This window comes from Calypte anna, chromosome 28 (assembly GCF_003957555.1).
Source record: "Calypte anna isolate BGI_N300 chromosome 28, bCalAnn1_v1.p, whole genome shotgun sequence".
NCBI lineage: Eukaryota > Metazoa > Chordata > Aves > Apodiformes > Trochilidae > Calypte > Calypte anna.
Window position 1 is genome coordinate 3,914,225 of NC_044273.1, and position 16,175 is coordinate 3,930,399.

Consider the following 16,175-nt stretch of genomic DNA (forward strand, 5'->3'; position numbering starts at 1 on the left):
CTCCTGCCTGTCACTTGAGCTGTCCAGAGAGTCTGCAGCCATGTGGAACCAGCACAATGCAAACAGAGCTGAGCTCAAGCTTGAGAACATCAACCCTGCCATCCATCCCACCCCTCAGTTCCAGCACTCATGAGGGAACATGTCTCCCTCAACAGCAGATTCTGCTGAACTGCAGATGTCCATAGAGCCACCTACTCTTGGTTGCCTTTTATGTGCCATGGAAGCTTCTCCTCCAACACTTGTGTGATAAAACAGCCACTGATAGGACTCTGCTTTGATTTTCTGGCACAACAGACTTCATGCAGAAGGAAGGTGCCCATGGGGCTGACACAACACAATCTTTACAAGTGTGAAGTTCAGCTTGCACAAGATAATGCCTTTCCACAGGAGACTAAGTCAGGATGACTCAAAGCTTTGTCATCTCTCTAAAGACCTCCCTTTTGAATTGGAAAGCAGATCAGGCAGATAATAAGCAAACAGCATAAGGAACTTGGCATGCATTATAGAGATGCTTATTGGACAAGCCAAGAATAGAACAAGTGCTATTTCCTCCAATATTCTATTAAACAAGCAGGTTACTTGTCATCTACTCAATTGATTGGTAATAAACAGTTACTAAAAAAAAAAAAGTATGAAAAATCTTGTTTTCTAGTTGTATTTTTTCCCCTTCCTGGTCCTCTACCTTTGAGTCTCCCTGATGCAGCTTTCCAGTACAGCATCCCATCCAGGAGAAGTCTCCTCTGTCCCATGTCATCCTTCCGGAAGAAAAGCCCATTCTTGCATTTCCCAGATGATTTGAGTTCCATTTTGTGCATAATCTCTTTAAGGCGTTGCCCCTTCTCACACTCATTGACCATAGCATCTACATGAGTGATTGTGTCCTTAATTAAACTGAGGGCCTGGGTCAACTCTTCATGATCTCTGGTTCCAGCTAAAAGAAAAGAGTAGCCATCAGTCATATTTTTCAACTCTGGAATGAAAGATCTGAGACACCCAAACATATTTGAATGAGGACGTTCCACCCTGAACATTTAGCAGTGTTTCCTAAAGCTTGAAAAGAAAATATCCTAAAGCTTAAAAAGAAAATATCCTAAAGCTTAAAAAGAAAATATCCTAAAGCTTAAAAAGAAAATATCCTAAAGCTTAAAAAGAAAATATCCTAAAGCTCTAAACCTTTAATGAACTGACAGGCTTAACCACTATGGTTTTGTAGTTGCAGACTTCATGAACACTGCTCTTGACCCTCCGATGAGGGATCTGCATCTAAAATGGCACGTTCAGGGAAGAAGGGAGTGAGAAAACCTGACCCTCATCTGAGGAAGGAACACACAAAACAGAGGAGAAAGAAACAGGGGAGGTTCTAGGAAGGAGTCACCACCCTACCTTCTGTATTCTGGATAATACGATCCACCAAGACCGGGTACTTGGTGATGCGCTGTGTCACCAGAAGGATGCACTCCTGGACACCCAGCCTCCTCACGATGGAACAGTTGCCAATTTTCTAGAAAACAGGACAGTCCCATCACACCCACTGTTATCTCCTGCTCTCCTCCCTCACCTCTCCAGTCACACGCTGTCCCAAAACCCCTTGGTACCCTTTGGCACAGCACCACAAAATCAGCCGCCTCCATTTTACTAAAGCCAAACTTCTGTAACCAAAAGGATTTTAAAGATTTGGATATTAGGAATGATTTCTTCCTAAAAAGGGTTGTCAGGCTCTGGCCCAGGCTGCCCAGAGCAGGGGTGGAGTCTCCATGCCTGGAGGGGTTACAAAGCTGTGGAGATGTGGTGCTAAGGGACATGGGTTAATGGTGGCCTTGGCTTTTCCAACAAAAACATTTCTATGACTGAGAAGATATATTTAAAAAACTTCTTTAGCTCCTTGAAAACGAAGCCTTCTCCCTTTTAAAGACACCTAGTTCAGAGCTGAAAGTCTAGAGCCCTGTTGGAAAGTTCACACAGTATCACTTACAGGTGACTGGAAAATGAGAATATTCAGGGCTGTGCAATGCCACCTGAGATTCAGGTTACAACTTCCACGTTGCCCTTCCACAGCCCTGAATTCATTGCACAAGAGAGTGAACAAACCAGCCTGGAGCCAAGCTGCTGGCTTTGGTACATAGTGGGCAAAACTAGGCTAAGAATTCCTGGGTTTTCCTATAGTAGTTCACCAACAGCATTTACCATTGTTTTAATTTCTTAATCCAGCCATTTTACAAAGATGTTGATGCAGCAGGGCAGTGACAGAGCTCAGTGACAGAGCCAGGAACAAAACATCCCATTATTCCCCAGTCCCTCAAGAGCCTGCCTCAAATTTAACACCTGCCAATTGTGGCTTTGTGTCCAGGCAGCTCAAAAGATCCAAAACACAGGAAGCAAACCACCCATCAAATAAGGAGATTACCCCTCTAGCCCTGCTCATTCACATTTAGGAGATCTTCAAGTGAAAAACAAAACCTAAGGTGGTCAAGTCCATTTTGCAGAGTCAAAATGGGAGACTTCTGGTTGTTGTTTACCTTTATTAAGTTTTGGAACTTCTTATTGCTTTGGAGAAGGTCTTTATAGTGGCTAACAGCTTCATTGTGTCCACAACAGAACACACCGTATTTTTCTTTCATTCTCTCCCCATTTTCACCTGAAAACTAATTGGAAATATAAACCATAAATCATTAAGAGTAAACCTACCTCCAACTGCAAGACTCAGGTTTAACATGGGTTTATGGTAACTGACTACTGAGACATTTAATATACCAATTTCTTCTGTTCCAGAAATGAGAGATTTATGCAGTGTGATATCTGAGAGCTTGGAATACCACAAAACAACTAAAGAGGAAATGATGGTTATCATTGTGACAGTTTTGAAAAGATTTCTGGGCCTCTGCACTTAAAAAAAAACCCAGAGAGCTGTAAAAAGGTGAAGGGCAAAAAACCAGGTCACCATATGAAAGAAATGGTTGCATCTACTCCACACCAGAGTGGGTGCAAAAGCTGTAATTAGTTCAGAGAATCTTTACTGCAATTAAAAAAAGGTCAGAATGAAGAAGCTCAGCATTAAATGCAGGAGAGTCACAATTGGGATGGACACCAGAAATGTGTTCCTTTACTTTTGGGACAGATGAAAAATAGAACCAACCCATCTGCAGGCACATATTTCACCAGGTGTACATGCACATGGCCCAGAGAACTTCTAATGAACATTTCATTTTATCTGGGGCCAGATGTGCTGCTGGGAGTCTCTCCCACATTACACTGGGAAGAAAAATCCAGTATTAAATCAGACTTCACATAAAAATTTACAGGGTCAACAAGGTTGGTAGAATTTAATTCACACCTGTTTTATCAAGAGGTCTCCAATGTTCTGGATTATATAATTTTGGTCACTGCCTTCTTCCAAAGATTCCTTTCGTCTCTCCTTTAACTGGAGCAGGAATTGCCCATGCATCTCCAGGAGCTCATCCACACAGGGGAAGAGCTTGTTGATGACTGCATTTGGGAACTGCAGTTCTTCTCTCATGGCTTTGGAGTAAACCTTCAGCATTATCTTCAGGGTCCTGACGTGGTGCATTTCAGTCTGCATTAGTTCTGGGTAAGGGGAAATAAAAGAAAAAAAATAAATAAGTCAACAACTGGTGAGATACAGAAGAGCAGGCTCTGGAAGCCACCACCTTTTGCAGCACCTTCTTCTTCACTACAGTCTTTGCATCCCTCAGAAGCACCTAAATTTGCTCTATTAATGTCCCCACCAAGCAGTGACTGTCCCTGTTTGTGGAACAACCTCTTCCAGTTGCAGATGAGCTATTCCCTAATTCTATAGCTGGGCTCTGCTCTTTACACAAGGCATACTGGAAACTATGGGTTGCTTAAAATCAGTAAAAGGAGGAGTATTGGTGCAGACTAACACAGGTAACAGACTTCAGAATCTTCACTCAGTTTTAGTTCTCAAGCACACCTCAAAGTGGGTGCCAATAAAGAGAATGATTCCTGCTTCCTTTCAAAACAGTGGCACTATGAAATAGAAAAAGCTGTAAGAATACCAAACCCAGCAAATGCTCTTACCATAAATGACATCTTGCCTTTTTATAACTTCTTTCTTTTGTCTTTTTGCATAAGACTGCTCCACTGCAAGACTCCAAGACTCTGCCTCAAACTCATGAGCATCTGTTTCTATTTCACTTCGGAGGGATGTGAAATATGCATCTAGACCAAAAGCACATTCAATTTTAGTTGTTATTAAATTTGTTTCCCACTGCATCCTTCATTACCATCATTAAACAACAACAAAAGAGAAAACATGCTTTAAGATTGTGTAAGGAATTACATAAAAACCCAGAAAAGCACAGAAATTCCATACCTTCCAGAAAAGTGGAGTCTGCTGTTGTAGATGCAAGTGAGACAACATCATCTGAAGTCTGCTTAAATTTTATAAATCCTGAATCTCCTTCATCCATGTCTCGTGAAATCAGTCTAAATGGCCAAAGAAATCAGACCAAGGGACCAAACCAGAACATTAACAATTCTTTAAGTTTCTTGAGCAAAATAAACCAAAAAACCAACTCCTTTAACAACCATCTTTATTCTAAACTATAGTGCAAGTCAATTTAGCAGCTCCACCACTGCAATATTACAGTTTTAATAACAGCAGCATGAGCAAGTATGCAGCTTCTTGTATGATATTTTAAAAAGACATCACCTGGTGACAAGCCACAGCCAGTTCAGAGTACAAAGGGCACTTTCACTGAGAAGGGAGCATAAATGTGGCACAAAAAAAGTAAACAACTACTTAAAACAGCAGGTAGCTTTGAATTTGTCTACTATTTTAATCAAGGCACCCTGCAATTTAAAACCCTGCTGTCTCCTACACTTGCCAGAACTAGCACAACCTAGAATAACTGAACTCAGAAGAAATGACTGAATTGTCTGAAGACAAATGTGCCTATAAAAAACATAACCTAGACAGAGACATGCAAACACAGCCTTATTTTTATGGTATCTTTTATTGGATAGAGACTGGATTCTTGGATTATTAGGTTTAATAATCCTAATTAGAGATTATTGGATTGGATTGGACCACGAAAGACAAGGTGATGTAAATTTTTAAACTATAGATTACTGTTCAGGAGATATTCAAAATTAATTTCAGCCTTAAAAGCTCTATGAATATCTTTTGAGTTTAAAAATCAATGCCAGCTCTTCCTTCAGTTCTGTAATTGCTTTTGTTTTCATGGGGTTTTTTGGGGGGTGTTGGGGGAAAGGGGGGGGGGGGGGGGAAGCAACAGAAAAACCCTGAATGAGGAGAAAAGCAATTTACTTACCCAAATTTATGAACAGCTCCAGCAGTATTCAATGGAGACTGAGAATTTCCTCTTTGGGTGATAGTCATTCCGAGATTCCGTGGGAGTACTGGGGTGCCATCAGGTCCCAGGAGGAGACTTCGGGGCTGCTCCTTCAGAGAAGCTGCTAAAGAGGCAAAAATGGAATTGGTGCTCAGAAAATGAGGTGTACACTGCAGCTCCCCTGCTCTCAGCCCTCTCTCTGAATGCGGGCGGAGGACGGAGAGGATCTTGGAGGTCAAGAGCTCGTTGTCCAGAAAAACATTCTCATTCCATTTCCTTGAAAAGGAACCACAAAAAGAGAGCTCAGGAGGAGCTGGGATCGCATTGCTCCTGCCGCTGCTTTTTGAATTTGTATTCCCCATGCTCACCACTGGCTGCCCTCAGACTTGGCACAGGAAAGTGGCCCCAGAGATGCAGCGTTTTTATACTACCTGTGATCCTTCTAGAAATGTAAAGCTGCCACTTAACTTACTGTATTGGCTAAATCAGCAGGTCTGAAGTGCAGGAAATTGGTCCCTACTGTGCCCATTTAGTGTGGAAATTGCAAAGTATCTTCTCCTTTAGTAAAACACCAGAACCTACACACAATTATTCACACCCTACCGTATAAGGGCACAGAACATTTCATGGCAAACAAGAAAAAGCTGAGATCACAGAAAGCCCACAAGTTCTTTGCAATGCCTATTGCTACACAGAGGTTTTATATGTGCATGCACACACACCAAATGTAATAGGTATCAGAGCTAAATTTAATTTTAATACTGCAGCTTTTTAATGCTTTTTAAATCTAGGCAGACTGTGAACTGTAAAGCTATTTAAAACCTTAATCATTATTACACAGTACATGGAAGCCTGTAATAGATTTATAATAAATGGAGACAATTATTTAGCACTAATGTCTGCAATGAATGATATGGAAGAAGAGACAAAATACATCCTTTTAAAAAAAGGAACTCCAGGGAAGTCAGAGATGAAGAATCAGCCAGAGAACCTTTAAAACTTTTCACTGACAAGGTCTGCAGCTGCTGTTTCTTCAAAGTGCTTTTAAGGACATGGGAGTGGAAGAGTTCTTGTGGCTCCTTGAACCCAGGACTCTTGCCACTGTGAGGAAGTTTTGCCTCATATCCAAACCCAACTCCTCATCCAGGACTGTGTCTGGGAGGCTGCTTCAGGACCACACTGCTGTGGTGGTTCAAGAGGCTCTCCAGTTCCCAGCCAAGGTTTATGCACCCCAATTTACAGGGTTTCTTGTAAAAACACTGGTGCCCACCCATCCCCATGAGTTCCCCTTTATTACTCTGCACTCCTTGCTGTACCTTCACCAACAATCATCATCTCTCCCTCTGCTTCTGCCTTGCTCAGTCACACACAGCTAAATCAAGGTATTTCCTCTCAGAAAACAGGTTTTTCCACATTTCCTGATATCCCCTCTGCTACATCTGCTTGTCTCTCATTTCACTGTCCTTGAAGCAGTTGAGCAGAACAATATTAGGGCTTCATGGAGCATTTCATCAATGACATTTAATCAAAATTATATCACTGAATCTTTTCCTGATGGAAATACCCTTGAGTTGGAAACCTCTTGGCAACACACAGAGTGTTCTCAGTCTACAACAAAGTGAGTAAACTGAGTCCTCTGCCAGGCTGAGGAATTTGGGGTTGTTCAGCCTGGAGAAGAGGAGGCTCCCAGGTGACCTTAGAACAACCTTCCAATATCTGAAGGGGCTACAAGAAAACTGGGGGAGGGCTTTGGACATGGGGGTGTAGTCAAAGGACAAGGGGAAACAGTTTCAAACTTGAAAAGGGGAGATTTAGGTTGGACATTAGGAAAAAAATCTTTAATTTGAGGGTGGTGGGACACTGGAACAGTTGCCCAAGGAACTTGTGGCTGTCCTCTCCCTAGAAGGTCAGGTTGGATGGGGCTTGGAGCAACCTGGGTTGGTGGGAGGTGTCCCTGCCCATGCAGGGGGTTGGAACTGGGTTATCTTGAAGGTCCCTTCCAACCCAAACCATTCTATGATTCCATCTCCAATTGATGAGCTCCAAAGCCTCCAAAAGAGCAAACTAAGCAGACACTGACAAGATTTATAAAGGTGTATTGCTTAAACAAAAGCTTAATAATAAATATCCTCCCGTTTCCCTTTGGGGAAGTACTGTAATCATCATCAGGTTCTCTTTCTGTGCTCCACAAGCCAAGAACATAAAGTTCTGTTTCACAACTGCAGGCCAAATCTAAAAAACCTCCAGAGGCAAAACATGGGGAGAGGGATGGGGGGACACAACCAACACAGTTTGTACCTTTCTTTAAAGGTGTTTCTCTTTTATGGTGCTCCAGTATCTTTTGGGGTTTTTGCTGGGTACTGCAGCCTGCAGTTAAACTGTGGGTACAGCCACACAACTCCCGTGCTGTTAAGCTGTTCTTTCAACTTCCAGCTTCTGCTTTTGACTATGGAAAATAAGTACTGGCTGCCTAGCAGAGTCTGCACCAACAAAAACCCATTTTCTGTGTTCAATTAGCACTGTCTGCACACTGCTGAGAGGCTGTATTGATCACTGTTAACCTATCACACCAGACCAGACTGTGTACCACAGAGCTGTTTCAACGACCAGCCCTACAGCCAAATTTTCCTATTTTCATTATTCCTTATTGTTTGCTATTTTAGTCTCTGCACTTTCCCCCCTAAATGCACAGAAAACCATTCTTGGTAATGCAAACAGCCACTTAGCTTCTTACAACAATTATCCCCTTCATGCTACGTCTTGGTACTTCATAAAGGAGTACACTTTGTAATGCAAATCAAATGATGCCTAACAAAAACTATTTGAAAAACACAGGGTAATATTCTGATATTCATGCCAACTGTCTTTCTTCCAGCCACCAAAGCAACTGGAACGCAGAAAAGAATTCTGCTCTCCTCATGGTCAGTCACCTGGGAGTCAAGGAGCCTGGTCTGTTAATGCAGACCTCCTAACATCCATGAATTTAAATGCCATTTAAATCCTCCACCTGTGGCCACAATGGTTCTTTTCCAGCAGCAAAATGCTATTTCAAAGTCTAGGCTGTAATAGAGCTGTTCTTTCTTATTTTTTTTTTCTCTCTCAGATCCCTTCTCCAGCTTTATTTCAATAAAGATTTATGTTGAGACCATTAGTGCTAGCTTGGCTTAGAGATTTCTAGCAACCACTAGCTGCAGGCAAGTTTTAAATAGACAATTATGAAAATCTGATGTAAAACAAAGTTCACAGTTCTAGTCTTTTCAGAGGCCAGAGAATAGGCAATCAATGAAAAACTAGCTTATTGATCCCTTTTCACCATGATATTTTGAGGTTACACAGCAAGAAGGTATAAAGAAAAATAAAAAGATAAAGAGATAAAAACACACAGGAGATTGCTAGGAGCCTCTAAGCCATTCCCAATAGAAAAAAAAATGAAGCCATCTTATTAAAAGAGACCTTTTCTATACTTCAATAACACACTGTGTATTGCCTTTAAAACATATTAAAGAAAAAAAAATACAATCAAACAGATAAGCCTTGAGCACAGAAATCATTCTTTAGTACAAACCTGGGGAAATGCACTGGGGTGAACTCTGTGGAGATCCAGAAGGTCTGTGCTGCAAATCTTTCTGCTACAGGAAAAAATACAATATTCTTACACATCCAGACCAAACTTTCTGTCCAAAATGAATCAGATTTTTCCTATCATCTAGCACTATTTGTAAGTGAAGCTGTATGCTGAAAGCATAAAAGATTTGACACAGCAACAGTTTGGATTTTTTCATATTCCAGGAGAGTGAAACAAGCATTAACACATTGTATAAAAATCACCAGTGTAAACCAGACTGAAACAGAACCAAACATGAAGTTACAGCTGAATTAATGCTAGGATCAAAGATAATTTATTAATTGAAAGTAAATCCTTTATGCAGTCTTCACCTATACTTTTGTGCAGTTCAGTTAAACCAGCCAGTTTCAACCAAAATTGTGATTTATCCAGTTAAAACTGCATTTCTGGTAAACCTGTACAACTTTCTCATTCTCAGACTGGAGTACAATTCATTGGGATACAATTTATCCAAGATACAAAGAAATGAAATAAGTAATGCAGCCTTTTGGGGAGTCTTGCTTCAGTTTGAGGATCTGATTTCTGACTTCATTCCCCACATCACTTTGTTCTACAGCTCCCTCCTTGCTCCCTTCAGGAGTGGTTTGTAAGGTCTGATTCAACCAAGAAAGTTTGGGAGATGGTAAAGAGAGGAAAGCAGCAGAGCAAGTGGATTTATAGGTTTAAAAAGAAAATGCACAATGCCTCCAGAAGTTTAAAAGTATATATCAAAAACCCCACTAGAACATTTCTGCCCTCAAAAGACTTCCATTCTAAATCACCACGAGCTGAAATCACTTCCTCTAACCTCTAATAGCCCAGGTTTGAGCTGTTCTGCTCTCTTTTTTCCTCCTCATAGTACTCCCTAATCTGCTATCAGTCTCTGAAATCATCAACACTTGCAGGTTAAAGCAAACTAAAACTCCCTCAAGTAAAATCAGTTATAAGGAGGAGGAAATTATTTTCAAAACTGATACCAGAAGAAAAAAAAAAAACAAAACACCTGACAGAAAGCTAGCTGAAACCAACCTGTGACCTTACATGCAATCACAGGTACCATGGTGACACAGATAAAAACCAAGCAGCTTTGCAAGACAAAGTTCATCACAGTTCAAAAATGAAATCACTTATTCTGCATTGCTCAGCTTCTAAATAATACAACACTTTTATACCCAAACTCCTCTCCATCCCTCATGCTCTTCTAGCAGCTTTCAGATGGCACAACCAATTAAAATGCAGTGACACAAAAAGCAGAGGCACCATAAAATTCAATTATGTTCCCCCAAACAGGGATGGGTTTGAGCATTCTTGTAAGGGTTAGTTACAGTTCTGACAGACACAAGCAATTGTCAGTAGTTTTCAGGTCAGCAATAAAACATTTCCCTTTATATTCCTTATATTAATTGTGAGAAATTACTAGAATGACAAGTTCATAACTACTCAGTGCCTTGAACATGTAAGGCCAGAGTCTGGTCTAGGCAATTTACATCAACTGATGTAAATTAAAATGCTTGCACTCTATTAAACTTACCATATCAAGCAGTGGTATCATAAAAGAACAAATTTTAAAAACCAACCTTGGGTCTGATGCTGCTGCATTCACCCAGTAAACTCTTGCAGTTCTTATGGACATTCACTGCACAATCTGAAACACACAAAGTTTTCAATCATTCTTGTCATTCCCATCCAGGGAAAGGAAGAACAACACATAAAAGATCTTAATGTTGGTAGGACTGCTCAGGTGATTCAGTGAGCAACTTTGTGCATGTTCTGCACTTGATTTTACACCAAATACTCAAGTTTTTTCAGTCACTGATAAGCAATTCCCACATGCAAGCACAAAGAGACAGCACTGAATGCACTGAGAGCATTCTGCCTTCTCTCCACTCAACCAGAGCACTGCTCTCCTCCTGGTTGCACAGGTTGTTTCCACCTCTCTCTACTCAAAACTGGTACCATGCAAAAAGGCAGCAATTTCTTTTCCTGCCTCTGCACACAGAGCATCAGCAGGAGCTGAAGTAAGGACAATAAAGTTCAAAATGCCCCACAGAGCTATCAGAGTATCACCACCATCTGAGCATTGTCCCTTTTCTAGCTTCACAAAGGAAACGTTTCCAAATAAAGGAACTCAAGCAGCTCTTTTTATGCTCAAAAGGCATAAAAACCCATTAGTAGCATATTAAAATCCCATCTCTTTTTTTCCTTGTAATAACTACTGCTTGAGAAAATAGGATAACTGGTGGTGTCAAATATTTTCTGCCCATCTACACAACCAGATCCTTCATCAAAAGCAGAAGCAGGACACCAGCAACTCAGACAGCAAAGGAAACCAGTTTTGTTTCTTTCCATATAATTCAGGAGTGTCTGTTAAAAGACAGAGAACAAAACTATAAAGATGAACACTGTATCTGCTAGAGAAAAGTCTGTTTATGTCTCAAGCACAGAGGAAAAAGTGTTTAAGGTCTCTTCATCCAAACAGAACTATCACCAAGACGCCAGGATTGCTGATCTGCTTTGAGGCTCCTGTCTGATGTAGAAAATGCTACTTTTAAGTGTTTTCCATAAAAGACAGGAAATCTCTTAGAACAGGAGGAAAATGCTTATTAATTTATTTGTGCTTAAGACCAAGTAAAGATATAAAATCAAGAGCGAGAGAAAGACTGAGTGCACAGACCTGGAAGATTGTTACATGCTGCTTCTACAAGGGTGGGAACTAAGAGCAGAACTCTGTGCTTTGAGTGCCTGCCACACACAGAACTTCCTCAAGAACAATCACCTCCTATAACCTCTCTCTAAGCTGTGGTATTTCCACCAATAGTGTACCCCATGCAACAAAACAAAAGGCACTATATTGAATTTCAAATGTATGTGGGCCTGCAATCAGATGATAAAAGTGTTAACAAAATTATTCACTTGCTAAAACTACACTGAGGAGAACAAATCTATTTGTTATTTTGGCATTGAGAAGGCCAGAGAATGAAAAGCTTGTTAACAGACACACCACAACAACAAAACAACTCCAGGACAATGGAAACCCCTTTCCTCCCAAGACAAAGGAGCAAACTGTAGGGCAAAAATCACCACACAAAAGGAAACAGAAAAAAAAAATAATTCTCCATGACGTCAAGCTGGGTTGGCTTCGGGTCTGGCTTCCAGACGGGTTCCCTCCAGGGCAGAGGAGACACAGGGATAAAGGGAGATGTTGATACAACCACTGCCCCCCCACAGGACAAATCCACTTCATTAATCTAGAATCATTTAGTCATCTAGAAACATTTTCTCAACCTTCACATTCCCTGGTATTTACATATCTCTGGCGATTACATTTGATAATTCTTTTCCTCTAACTGATCAGCAGGGCCAATTCAGCTTCAACAGCATGGGTACACCTTGTTTAGCTAACTGGAAAGGGGACCTCAGCTTTCAATTTTCAAATCCTGCACTTGCTCTGGTAAAGATAACAGCTTCTCTCACTCTCGGTAGGTATTTTTCACTTAATCAGCTGACATATCTAATAGAGCTGTGTATTAGTTTCTATGCTGCTGAAAGGTTCTTTACACAACACGGGAGAACATGCTAGAAACCAGGAAAAAGCTACAGAAAAGCCTCAGAAAACTGCAGTTGAATTGAAGGGCTTAATTCTCCAAGAGAATATTTGAAATGCAATTAACTTCATCATTTCCAAGTGCCCTTATTTTTGTCTCTGTGTAAGAGAGGAGAATTTTGAAAACTGACAGAAGACTCAAGTGTTTTATAACCATACTCCAGTTTTACCAAACCTGCTCGAGCTCTTCCTGCTCAACACATTTTTGCAGACAGAGCTGAACCAGGTACACTCCAGTTAGGGGTGAGAACAAGCATTTGAATACTGGTAAGTTGGATTTTTCTGCCTGTAATATCTTGCTGAATTTTTATTCTTCTGGGGAGCTTCTCTGAACAGGGTATTAGAGAACTGCAGGGTCAAGAAATAACAAAAAGAACCAGGGACTGAGGACAGTGAGGCAGCAACAGGAACCTGCATACAGTGAGACTGATATTCATGAGCAGAGATACCTCTGGAAGGTTGTTATAATATGGAAATAATTAATACACAACCTCAGAAAACGCAGAGAGCCATCTAAGGCAAGGAAGTATTGGATTTGAGAAGCTATGTCCAAGAAAGAGCTAAAAACTCCAAGGACTGCTACCCAGACTCTTCCCTTCCCTTTCCCTGTCTTCTCTCTCTCTTGGGAACTGCAAGAAGATGAAATTGGCAGGAAAAACAAAATCTCCAAGGAACTTCATTTCAACACAGACTGTGCTGAAGGAAAGCAGCTCTGGCTGCTGCTGAGACCAGCACTTCAACTGCCTACACACCTAGGATTTGGGTCACCTTGACTGCCTGGGGACAGGACCACTGCTGCCAGAGTTAAAGAGACCACACCTAGCATGGAAATGAAGTAAACCCACTCTGGCTCTTTCTGGGCTTAAATTAGAAGTTTGGGACTTAAAGACAGTGAGTTTTGGGAGCACCACATTATCCTACACCTGCTTAATGCTTGCTAGTGCCTATGGCTTCTTGCTCATTGACAAGGGCCTCATCCAGCAAAGATATTTCAGAGCAAGAAGCTCAGAAACATCATAAAAATCCTGTTCTCAGGTGAGAGTAATGAAATTAATAGCTGGTATAATCAAATTAAAAAACAAACACCAAAACAAACTTCACTTATTAATGAGATGCTTTCCCAGAGGTTCACAGAAACCAATTTACAACTTAAAGAGCATTTTATTGGACAACCCATTACAAAGCCCTAAAGGCTAAAACTGATTCACAGTGGGCAAGAGGGCAATGAACCCAGCTGAACAGCTGGTGAATACATTTTCTCTCCCAGCTGGAATACCATCCAGTGGATCAGACACTGGCAATGGCCTATTAAATGTCTTCCAGAATTGAATTCCAGGACAAATCTATGACTCACCAGATATTATGAGTATTATGACCCTGACCTTTGGTCTGGAACGCTGCTGCCCAATAAAATAACCCTTAAAAGACCATTTGCAAACAGCTATAACTAACAGATAGATATAATGTGACTGTTCTAAAATGATTATTTTTTCTTTTTAATGACAGATTTAAGAGAAAAAAAATGTTTAAAACAGGTAAGTTCAGGCAGGGACACCTTCAGACATCTAATGATACATGGAGTTCAAGCACTATTTTAATGCTAAGGATATATTCATCACCTGTTAAAGCCAACCAGCAAACAAGAGCCGTGGAAAAAAGTTGTTTTCTTGTGAAAGCAATAATTTTTATGGTTTCAAATACCAGATGCTTCAGGGAGCAAAGAGAATCTCTCACTTCTTTCCTCACCCTTACACCATACAAAGTAATTCCTCTCTCTCAAACTGACAAAGTGAACAACTTGTGTCTGAATGATGAATACAGAGTATAAAACTCTGAATTTATACACAGAGCAACACAACAGCTGAGAAACATTTCTAACAACCACAGCGTTCCAGAAAAAGCAGAGTGGCTTTGAGATAAATCTCCTCAGGAAAGAGGAGGAGTTTCAGAGGAACATGAAGAAGTTTCTGTATTAGGTAAAGCCAGGTCATGTATCTTCAGGAACTTGGAGCAGATTTAACTTTGTCCTAGTGGCTTTGGTGACCCGTGTTTACTTGTTTTGCTAACTCACCTAATTACACAGAGGAAGCCAAAACCTGGAAGGGTGCAGGGTGATGAGATACTTCACATTCTGAAACAGAGATAAGTCCACACGAGAGAGCAACACCACTAAATTATCAGGTTTCATCTTCCCTCTGAAAACATGCCTCTTTGTCTCAAAAAACAACCTATAATTACTTTCTCCCCGCATCTGGTTTGATTGTCAAAATATCAGATAGATGAATGGGGCTGGGGTTGTGTCATTGCCAGCAGTGCAAGTTCTGGTGGCCTCGGGGTTTTCTTTAAGTGCAAAAACCCCAAGCCAGAACAAACGAGCAGCTGATGTTTTGATTTCTCAAAGCAATACAAAGTAAAATCAGCACACAGGCTCAAAAGAAGCACGAGTACCATTTCAATTCTCTCACGCTGAACCCTTCCCCCCCTCTACAAGAACGCTACAAAACTGAAGCAGCAGCTATGACAACCATAACAGGTATTTAAAATATTTCATAGGTAAACATTAGGTGGAACGACAACACACAGTGTCTGATGGCTCCACGTTTAAGGTCTTTTTAGGCACAACCCGGACTTTTTTTTCTCCTCACTGCAGCAGCCTCAACACTACGTGGGTAAAACAACCAAGAGGAGGTGGAGGATTTCAGTTCCTAAGGATGCTGAGACTCGAGCTGTGGCACCAAGTGAACCAGTTTCACACCAGACTCCATCACCCACACCTTTCAGCCCCAAAAAGAGGTCTCCAAGACACAGACTCGGTTCTTCCCCACCCACGTCCTGTCCCCTCGATTCAACCTTGAGCTGCTAACATTGGGAAGGCGATAAAAACCTGCGGGATTTGTCACGAAAGGGAAGATAAAACCGCAGCCCCGGCCAAACTCCACTGAGGTGGTCGGCCTGGTGTCACTGCCCGCGGCGGGACTTGCTGGACAGGGTCCCCCCACAGCTCCTCAGTGACGAAACCCTCAGCAAGAGCACTGCGAAGCCCCGGGAGCAGCGTTTCCCTACCACCGGGCCGGTCACCGGGCCGCGGCCTTCCACTGCCCCGGGGAAGGAGGGAGGGATGGGGGCTGGGGGGGGGGGGGGGGGCGTCCCACAGCCGGGAAGACTCGCTAAGGCTGGGAGGGGGAATGGGCGCGGGGAGCCGGGGAACGAGGCTCGGGGAGGCAGCAGGCGAGCTGACACCCCAGTCTCTTACCGGACTCCCCGGGGAGCCGCCGGTTGTACTCTCGGTCCCAGGAGCCGCCGCCACAGCAACAACGAAAGTCCCGGAAGCAAAAGGAAAAGGCGGCAGCGCGCCTGCGCGCCACGGGCCGCCGAGGGGAGGGGCGCTTCCCTCAGGGAGGGTACGGGACACAGAGCCCGCCCGGTCCCTACAGGGAGGGTACGGAGCACAGAGCCCGCCCGGTCCCTACTAGGAGGGTACGGGACACGGAGCCCGCCCGGTCCCTACTAGGAGGGTACGGGACACGGAGCCCGCCCGGTCCCCTCAGGGAGAGTACGGCCACCCCCGGCACGGGCATTCCCCTCAGGGTGCGGACGGGGCGAAGAGCTCACCCGTTCCCCTCACGGCACAGAG

At 42.4% G+C, this 16,175-nt stretch overlaps 1 protein-coding gene across 1 annotated transcript in view; it reads right to left on the bottom strand.

Annotated features, from left to right (window-relative positions):
- Positions 1–16,175, bottom strand: part of ARHGEF18 (Rho/Rac guanine nucleotide exchange factor 18) — a 48,987-nt gene that overhangs the window by 15,248 nt on the left and 17,564 nt on the right. Inside the window, exons 11-19 of the mRNA XM_030466350.1 lie at positions 10,515–10,582; positions 8,899–8,962; positions 5,313–5,457; positions 4,352–4,464; positions 4,057–4,197; positions 3,332–3,582; positions 2,517–2,642; positions 1,384–1,501; positions 683–931 (exon numbers count right to left, since the gene is read on the bottom strand). Of these exons, the coding sequence (XP_030322210.1) occupies positions 683–931; positions 1,384–1,501; positions 2,517–2,642; positions 3,332–3,582; positions 4,057–4,197; positions 4,352–4,464; positions 5,313–5,457; positions 8,899–8,962; positions 10,515–10,582 (1,275 nt within the window). The remainder of the gene's footprint in view (positions 1–682; positions 932–1,383; positions 1,502–2,516; positions 2,643–3,331; positions 3,583–4,056; positions 4,198–4,351; positions 4,465–5,312; positions 5,458–8,898; positions 8,963–10,514; positions 10,583–16,175) is intronic.